General features: G+C 44.1%; 1 protein-coding gene across 6 annotated transcripts in view; it reads left to right on the top strand.

Moving 5' to 3' along the window:
- The first annotated feature begins 209 nt into the window (after nucleotides 1–209).
- The window catches only part of ARHGAP20 (Rho GTPase activating protein 20), a 129,735-nt gene continuing 120,138 nt past the window's right edge, over nucleotides 210–9,806 (top strand). For 2 of the 6 annotated variants that reach the window (XM_023208030.2, XM_023208028.2), the window contains exon 1: nucleotides 210–416. Coding sequence is in view for 3 of the 6 variants with exons in the window: in XM_023208025.2 (XP_023063793.2) it covers nucleotides 1,180–1,284 (105 nt within the window). In the remaining 3 variants the exon portion in view is untranslated. Of the gene's footprint in view, nucleotides 417–682; nucleotides 776–987; nucleotides 1,285–1,361; nucleotides 1,747–9,806 lie in introns of those variants that run through there. The other 4 variants (XM_023208025.2, XM_023208029.2, XM_023208026.2 and 1 more) reach the window with 4 other exon arrangements.

The following is a 9,806-nucleotide window of genomic DNA, read 5'->3' as shown; positions in this document are numbered from 1 at the left end:
CCTGACTCCAAGGGAAGAATGCCATCTACCGAATCATCGGTACCAATCAACCAGCCCTGCAAAGTGCAGCAACACTCAGCTCAACGCGGGTCAGCTCCAAATCCCCTCCCTCTGATTATTCTTTGGCCTTTAAAATATTTTTAACACTATTTGGGCTGACAGGAAGTTATGCTCTCGGCGCAGATATCTGATAAACACTTCCACATATTGTAGCCTTCTCAATAGCTTAGCCAAATTTCGGCGTCCTCGCTCCGTCTGCATTTTCCTTCATTGCGCTTTCACGTTTGGAATGCCCCCGTCTCTGCAGCCTGCAGACAGCGGAAATCCCGGGTGCAAACGTGCAGGGGCCGCTGACATGACCGGCTGCTGAAGCCCACTCAGGGTTAGACAGGCTAGCGTTGGGGATTGCACAAGAGGTCAGGCGATGCTGTGGGCTTCCAAATTTGTACAGCCGCGACACTCTGGGACGTGCCACCCTATCCCGAGGCCTCGGGACTGTGGGTGGGGTGGTGGATACCCTCCGCAGTCCCCTGAAAGGGAGGCAGGAATCACTGCAACTCCTCTGCTTAGGCTCAGGTCGCCACCGCTCCGCGGATGCATGTGCTGCAGCGGCGCCTTCCGCCGCAGGCAAGGCGCGGCGCGGGAAGGGATGAGGTCGGGTGGGAGTGGGCAGGTGGCGGTAGAGGCGCGTGTCCGTGCACTGGAGGCCCCGGTGCGTGACACAGGCCGGTGAGCTCCTGCGGGCTGCACCCACGCGGAGTCACAGACCGAGAAGGTCAGCCGGCGGTCGGTGCGCGAACATATGTAGAGAAACGCCCGCCAGGCGCGCCGCAGGCTGGGACGAGGCGACAGGGGCCCAGGCTGGAGGAGGGCTGAGGAGGGTTGCGGGGGCGGGCCCCGGCGCTGGGCGCCCAGAGCGGAGGGGGCGGGCCCGAGGCGGGGCGGGCCGCGGCGCTGACTGGCTGTCGACGCTGCACTAACCTCCAGCCCGCGGTGCCGAGCGCAGGCGGAGGTACATGGCCCCGACGGGAGGCGCGCGGCCGGCACCCGGAGCTCGGCTCCCCGCCTGAGCACCGCAGCCGCGCCTCGGCCCGCGCGTCCTCGCCCCTCCGGCCGGCAGCCCGCGGACATGATCGTGTAGCCTCCTCCTGGGCTGGGATTTGTTTGAAGATTTTCTTCATGGAAGCGATGTCCCCCCAGCAGGAGACTCTAGGGGGACAGCCGGGGCGCTCCTCTTCCCTGACAGGAGTGTCTCGGCTCGCGGGAGGCAGCGGCACCAAGAAGGTGAGGACGCTGAGCGGGGGCCCGTGCCCTCCGCTGCCGCAGCCCCCACTCCCGGCGCGCGCCCTCCGCGCCCGCCGCAGTAGCGCGCTAGGCGGACGCCGCGAGGATTTGACGCTCGAGGCTCGCGGCCCCTAACGGGAGTCCCAGGACACTTCCCGCCCTTGACGGCAGGCACCGCCACCACCTCCCGCGGAGCTCCCGCTTCTCCGTTTCTAGAGCCTTAATCTCTCCCCGAGCGACCCCGCAGCCTCCCTCCCGTCTCCATCCGCCGCCGGATCGGCAGCCCGGCTCCTCCCTCAGTCGAGGCGCGCGGGCTCGAGTGGGCGATCGCCTTTCCCCGACCCCTCGCCGTGTCCCTGGGCCCCCCGAAGTGGCCTGGGCGAGCACTGCCCTTTGGCGGGGTCAGCCCCGAAGTCAGGGCCGGCGATGTCTGCCCGGGAGCGGCAGCCGGCGCTGAAGAAGGTAGGCGGCGGGGCTGCGGCGGTAGTGGGGTCGGCCCCCTCACCTGCCCGCCGTGGCGCGGCTGCTCCATGGCAGTTTTCGGGGGGCAGATATAGGGGGGTACTGCCCGCCACACTAGGATACTGGTGGGGGTCACAGTTGGAGACTGTGGATGCTAACGGTCGACTCTACGGTGACATGTAGGTTTGGCTGGGCCTAGAACCGGGCAGGTGGGGGCGGGTGGGTTGTGGTTGGGGGTCCTGAGGGCTGAGGCGGGGGACCTTCTCCCTGCGCTGGTCCCCTGGCCCCTGGGACTCTGGCCGGGCTGGAGAGGGGTCCAGGTGTCGGTGTGGGCGTGGGGGCAGCGCGTGTTCCCTGTCAAAGCTGGGAGATGGATGCAGGTGACAACTTGTAGCGTTCCATTCCAATAAACACAGCCGCGGTGCTGCGGGAGGATTCCGATCCGGGTCAGGTTTCCTTGGAACGGTTCCCTTAGCAAGTGCACGTGGGCCGCGGGCTGCCAGCCTCGGCCGTTCAGCTCCCTGATGAATTGATTTGGGTGTTTCTAGCCCTGTCTGCCTATCCCCCGCCTCCCCACCCCCGCCAGCAGTATAAGAGGTTCTGATGTTTGGCCATTTTTTTCCTGGTCTTAGTGGTGCACTTCCAGCTTTTCTGGAAACAAGTGGCGATTAGAGGCATCTTCTAGCTTTTCCTTAAGAAATATCTTAAGGGATTGCATTTGTTTCATTAGAGACTTAAAGGGGTTACGCAGGTTCCCTGCTTGTCTTATTTTACCGCCTTTCATAAATCTTCCCACCAGGATCTTAGGTTGGCTAGAGGTCAGTGGAAGAGAGGTGATCGGTGTGCCGAGTATAGAAATGTGTGGGAGTTCCCAAGGACCTTGACCGTGTCACAGAGCCATCGAGGGGTGTCCATGAACTTGATGATGTATGGGCTGTAGTGCCGGCTTAGCCTTTGATGTATTGAGGCTGCGGTTTGTCCTTGTCGCTTTTCGCCTTCAGAGATGGAGGGAGTGTGTGTGTGTAGTCAAGTCTTCCCAAATAAAACGTGAATTTATCAGGCTAGCCCTACATTTACTGGCATAAATTTTAAAACTTAAAACATTTTCTTTTTGTAAACGTAAGGAATTGGAAGAAAGTCAAAGATTTATTTTTCTCAACAGTTTTCTTTTTCTTTTCTTTTCTTTTCTTTTTTTTTTAGCTAAGGGTAACACTGCCAAAGGGAGGAAGCATTAGAGAGGCACTTCGTTATCATTTATCAAGTAATGCTTGTCCAATAAATGCAGGGTTGCTTCACTCTTTTCTCACGCTGTTTTTATTTATCGTAGTCACTATCCTTAAGATGCTGTCATTTGTTATGAAACAACAGCTTCACACATTAACAAACCAGTACCTACCTTCCCAACATCGTTAGGAAAAGGAAATGTGAAATTCAGTGAATAACGACATATAATAGACACTTAATAAATGTTAGCACTTACTGTTTGCAGTATCCCTATATCTGTAATTCATACCTTTGTGTCCCAGTTGTTCAAGCCAAAAATCTACGATTCATTTTCAACTCGTTTCCTCTCTCTGCACCAACCAATCCATCAGGGAAGCTACTGTCAATCCGAATGTGTATTGAATTTCTCCACTTCATCTCCACTGTTGCCAGTGTAGTCCAAGCCAAGCCGCCATCTCTCACTTGTACCTTTGCAGAAATGTCTTAACTTGCCTAACACCTTTCTTGCCCTTTTTTGATCCAGTCACCACTTAGCACCAGAATAATCTTTTATAACGTAAATTAATCATGTTGCTCTCATGCTTAAAATCCTGCAGTGACTTTTCATCCATTTGTAATAAAATTCAGACCCCTTTTTCTTGGCCCTGTCTACTTCTCCCACCTCATCTACACGTCCCCACTTGTTTGTGTATTCTCCAGCCACACGGGCCTTCTTCCTCTTCATGTTTCAAGTCATCAAATTCATTCTTATTTTGAGGCCTTGATGGTGTTTCTCTGTGCTTCAGCCCCAGGTCTTTGCAGTCTTGACTTTCATATTGTTGTCAGATTGTAGGTGCTAGCAGAGGCCTGCCATTGACTACCTAAGTGGAAGTTGCTCCTCAGTCATTCTCTATACCTTCTGCTTTATTATCATCTTAGCATTCATCCTTGCCCGATATTTTCTTATTTACTTGCTTGTCATCTGTTACCCACATCCCTCACCAGATTGTGAAAACCATGATAATAGGGACCTTATCTGTATTGCTTAAGGCTGCCTCTCCAGTGCCTAGAATAGTGTCTGCTGTATATTAGATTTTCCATAAATATTAGTTGGGTTATGTACAGCAGTGAACAGGACAGATGTGGACCCTGGCCTCAGAATTTATGGCTCAGAGCAGGGTCAGCAAACTTTTATTTAAAGGACCAGATACTAAATATTTAAGGTTTGTAGGCCCTCTGTTACAGGCTACTCAGTTCTGCCATTATAGTGCTAAAGCAGCCATGGACAACGTAGAAATGAATGGACAGAGCTGCGTTGTAATAAAACTTAGTTTGGAGAAACAAGTGGGAGTCTCTGTGGTGTAGCTTCCTCTCTCCTGACTAGGGGAGAGTAGTGCCACTGAGTAGTACATTGTGTAATGATAGAACTCCTTTATCTACAGTGTCCAGTTCAGTAGCCACTAGCTACATGTAGCTATTGAGCTCTTGAAATGTGGCTGGCACGACTGAGCAACTAAAAATTTTTTTAACAGCTTCACTGAAGTATAATTGATATAGAATAAACTGCACATATTTTAAGTATATAAATTTAATAGTTTTGACATGTATATACACTAGTGAAACCATCTCCACAGTTTAGCTAAGGAACATATTCATCATCCTGCAATGTTTCCTTATGTCTCTTTCTAATTCCTTAATTCCCTCCCCATTCCCAGGCAACCACTAGTCTGTTTTCTGTCACTGTAGGTTAATTCACATTTCCAAAGATTGTTTGTAAATATAATCATACTTTATATTATTTTTTTGTCTGCCTTGTTTCATTCGGTACAGTTACTTTGAGGTTTATCCATGGTTTTGCATGTATCAATAGTTCATTTTGTTGCTGAGCAGTATTCCATCATGTGAATAGACCACAATTTATCCATTCATCTGTTGATGGGCATTTGGATTACTTCCAGTTTTAGGCTATTACAAATAAAATTGCTGTGAACATTCATGTACAAGTCTTTGCATGGACTTCATTTTGGGGGGTTAAATACTTAGTTGTAGAATAGCTGGGTCATATTTAACATTTTAAGTATATATATATGTGTGTATAAGTGTGTGTATATATGTGTGTGTGTGTATATATATATAACATTTTAGGTAGATATTTAACATTTTTAAGAATCTGTCCAATTGTTTTTTCCAAAGTGGTTTTATATTCCCCCTGGCAGTGCATATGAGTCCAACTTCTCCAAATTTTCACCAACACTTATTATTATCTCGCTTTTTTTATTACAGTCATCCTAGTGGATGTAAAATGCTGTCTAATGGTTTTGATTTGCATTTCCTCAATGACCAGTGATGTTGAGCATCTTTTCATATGCTTATTTGTCATCCATATGTTATCTTTGGTGAAGTATTCAAATATTTTGCCCAATTTTAGTTGTGTTTTCTCCCAGTCTGTGACTTGTCTTTTTACTTTCTTAAGAGTCTCTTTCAAAAGAACAGAAGTTCTTATTTTTGGTGAAATACAATTTGTCATTTTTTTTTTTCTGTAAGCTTCTTAATTATGATCAACTTGAATTTAAATCTGAAGAGCCACATGTGTCTAGTGGCTACTGTATTGGACAGCACCGGTCAGAGGAAGAGACAAAAAAAAAATTAATAAATGGTGATAACTGTTATTGAAGGAACAAACATAACCCTGAATTAGACAAATGTGGTTGTTGAGCTAGATCATTCTGCATTAGGGAGTTCAGGGAAGGCCTTTTTTAGGTGTCCCTTAACTCTCGTATGGCTTAAAAAGACCATGCTATAAAAAGAAGTGGGAGCATTAAGTTCAAAGGTCCTGAGGTAGATATGTTTGAGGAGCTAATATATAGATGCTATAAATGAAGTCAGTCTCTTTATTTTATAGCGACACTTATTTTAATCCCAAGCAGAATTGCCTAGCTAGATCATTCACTTTTACTCACTACTCAGAGGATTTCATTGTTTCCAAAAATCAAATCCACTTTCAGAAGACAAAGATTTTTCTATCACTGAGGCACTTCCAAAGAATATACAATAAATTTGTACAGTAATTCCTAAAAATTGGATTCTAAAATATAATAGCATATAGATAAAGCATAGATAATACTTTATTCTGGAGTCATACATCCTTGAGGATATCCACATTTTCACAGAATAGTTTTAATGAAGTGGAAGCACATATTAGAATCATTTTAGTTAGGAATGATTTGTATCAGACTCAAATACTCTGACCTTTTGGTTTCATATACTAATTGAAAAATCTTTAAATAGGATGAGTGTTGGAATAGGGAAAAGAGACTTATAGGCCCAGAAAGCCAGACAAGGGAAAATAATTTTAAAATAGCTCTAACATTTTTAAATGTAGCAGCTGCTGTTGTTAACTTCATTCTGCCTTTTCTTTCTAATTCTCTGGGTCCAAATCTGTTTATAATACCTCATGGTAGAACACCCCCAAGGGCGAACTTGAACCATGTGTGTGTCTTATACTGGGGCTCGAATTAAACATCTTAGTGAGTAAGCTTTAGTTTTACTCTTCAATACTGAGAAAAATATTATGCCCATAGTTAAACTAGTATCCTACTCAATTCTTATCTGGTGTTACTCACAAAATGAGTTGCATAAAATCAGATACGTGAGATTGTTTTGGCAGGGATGAGCCTAGAATTATAAAAATAAAATTAGATTAATCAGGAATGGCCTCTGTTATCCCTCATGTGACCTCTGAACTTCCGATTGGGCTTTGTTTCTTTGTATGTAAAATGGGGTCATAACCCCAATCCTGCACATCTCACAAGGCTGGTTTTTATGGGTCATGAAAGGTAAATGAAAACACATTCCAAAAGTGCATGAGTTATTAGTGTATCTTGCCATGTGAGCGTAGGCGTAAAGCAACAACAGGAGTTTGAGTTTAAAAATGTAACATCATAACATGTACATGCATATGAATGTATACCATCCTTTAAAGCAGTCGTCATTGGAAGCCATGGATATAAAATACCATGAGGCAGAAACTTGAATAAAAATGTAAAGGTTGACTATAACTTATGGAAGAATAAAGAAAATTTAAAAATCTCTTTAAGTGAATGCTTAACTATATTTAAAACACATCAATTATATGAGGTAGGTATTAATTTTTTCCTAAAGAAGGAACTGAACCACGTCAATGCTACAGTGCAGTAAGTGGCAAAACTGGAAGTTGAACCCAGTTCTTCCAACTCCATTTCTCTTTTCAGCGAGACTATTGCTGCATTTGTTATTGTTTGTAACATAGGATACAGGGGAGAGTAGGTTTGAATTATGTATAGCCAGCTAAGAAAAGTACAATTGAGGACCTTTTCTCAATTGAAAAAAAAAGAGTATACATTCTTTGGAGAGTGGCATTTCTACCCTCTCTGTCTACCATTGAATGTTATGTTCACTGCTACCATTAGGTAAATATTAGGTAAACATTGACTTATCGTGACAATCAATGACACAATCACTGGTCTAATTACTTTGGTGATTTTTATGCTTCGATGTCTGACATTTTCAGATGTTTTGTATAAGGCAGATGTATTTCAAGAGCTCTTAGCCGGCCTGATCTCTATGCTGGTACCTCAGTCTTGCTTACTATTGGAAAGATTGCCATATTCTCCAGAAAAACTCAGAAGAGTCTATTTCAAAGTTATGTGTGGGTGCACTAAATCCTAAGCCTCAGATGATTCCACTGTGGAAAATCATGTGGAAACCCAGTTGAAACTCTCTCAACTCAGTAAACTTTTATATCACTGCTCCACTGAGTCTGGAGGAAAAAAATTTGTGTCCATAGTTATTCTCACTTAAAGTGTGAATACAATAGTGCATTTTACCATAACAGAAGAAAAATTAGTTTTTGTGACTCTAAAGTTTATAGACTAGAATAAATTGTAGTTGTATAAAATAAAAGTAACGGATAATCTTTTCATATATGTGTAAAAATTAATTATTAATTTTGAAGATTGAGTCCCCTAAGTTAAAATAGGCAGTTGGAATTCGTAGACTGAAAGTTCACAAGTCATAGATACCTAAATAGTTAGCGCAGTTGTTGCTTTTAGTTCTAAAGTGAAGATTGTCATGAAGCGATTTATCACCCTCTGTGCCTTCAGCATTCTCCCGGGTTATGATTTGGCAGAAGGGCTGCAGGACAAAAGGTGGAACATGTTCAGTAGATGGGAGAGAACTGAGAAAACTGATGGTACCTACAAGAATGAAATCCTCTCCAATCAATAACTTAGATGTCTGAATTCTTTCACAGTTCTTACCTTTCCATCCACGACTTGGTGGCTATCCTTTTCAAAGTAAAGTCGTGTTATACCTTATGGGACTACATACAACTTAACAAAAATACGTAATTGTAAAACTTGCCTTCCTGGAAGATATCTGTAGCTGAAAATATAGTAGATTTCAACTTAAATTGCCGCTGAAATACATTATAAAGTGTCACAAAAATAGGTACATAATATCAAAGTTATATGTGTGGTACATAACACTTATATACTCATAATATGCACAATGCTTTGAGGAAATATATATTTTTATGATTCAATGGAGTTTGATTACTCATACCCCTCATGTCTTCAGAGCATTTAGTATAAACCTTTAAAGTGAACTTTAAGTGAAGGAAAAGTTTGCTCTCCTGTTTTGTTGGTACTTCAAGTGTTTGGGAACACAGGGATTCTAGAGGTCCTGATGTGTGCAGAAAGCCTGCAGAGAGAATGCTCAATTTGGTAGTGGCAACTACAACAGTTTTCTGAAGCAAACTAGGATAAGGTTGATCTGTGGCTTTTGTTTACTTGCAGGAGACTTTGCCACAATGTAGGAGGCTGGAAAGGGAGCAGAGATGATTGCCTTTGGTCGACCATCAATAATGGGGCTTGTAGGCAATACAGTCCAGTTTATTTTATATTTTGTTTCAGTCTTATTTTCTTTATCTAGGACAAGTTTATGTTAGAAACATCTAACTGACAGCAGAAATAGCCTCATCAGCACTGTAGGTCAGTGGTGTGCTGAGAGCAGCTTGACCTAATTTTGACAGACACCTGTCACATGACACAACTGAAATGTAAAACTTGTTTTTGGATGTCTGATCACTTGTGTGTGGACACTGAAAATGGAACGTATGTGTGCTCACATCAGCTCACATATCAAAGATCTGGAAAACACAGCTGCTCTGTGGCCTTTTGCTTTCCTTATTTACCTGAGTCCTAATTTACACCTAGGAGACATTCACTCTTTTGAACCTCAGCTTTAACATAGCCATCACCGGGTAACACTATGTCTGAATCTAGATAGACCTGGCTCTGCTTTTTTTTTTTTCTCATTTTGATATAGTCCGTTAGTTTTTTACCATTATGGTTTTAGGATTTGATCACAGTACTTTTCCCCTTTGCGTTGAAAACAATGAGGGGCTACCATAAGGCAAAGCTTCCCAACTGTTGCAAATGTGTCTGACAATTAGCCCCTTGGCCTTCAGGTGAGTGGATGGATACTGGGGAGCCAGGGTGTCCCTTTGTTTATCATAGAGTGTTACGGTTGTACAAATATCATTTTGTATGGACCATTATGTGAAAAATGTAGGAAGAAACTATTTTTTACAGGCAGGTTCCTGCCCTGTAAGAAACTATTTGGCAGAGAACATTGGTGATTGACTCTGCCTACTCCAGGGTGTTACTTAAAGTTTATCATGACCAAAGGTTGAAACTTGCAGCTTTGCCAAAGAAAAAAAATCCAGCCAGCATGAAGGCCCATGGTGATGGGCCTGCTCCATGAATCCTGCATGTGTGAGGATGGAGGCAAGGAAACAAAGAATAATGTATAAGGGA

Source organism: Piliocolobus tephrosceles, chromosome 13, assembly GCF_002776525.5.
Source record: "Piliocolobus tephrosceles isolate RC106 chromosome 13, ASM277652v3, whole genome shotgun sequence".
NCBI classification, from domain to species: Eukaryota; Metazoa; Chordata; class Mammalia; order Primates; family Cercopithecidae; genus Piliocolobus; species Piliocolobus tephrosceles.
Note: the sequence above shows the minus strand (reverse complement) of the source record. Positions and strands in the feature narration are given on the sequence as shown.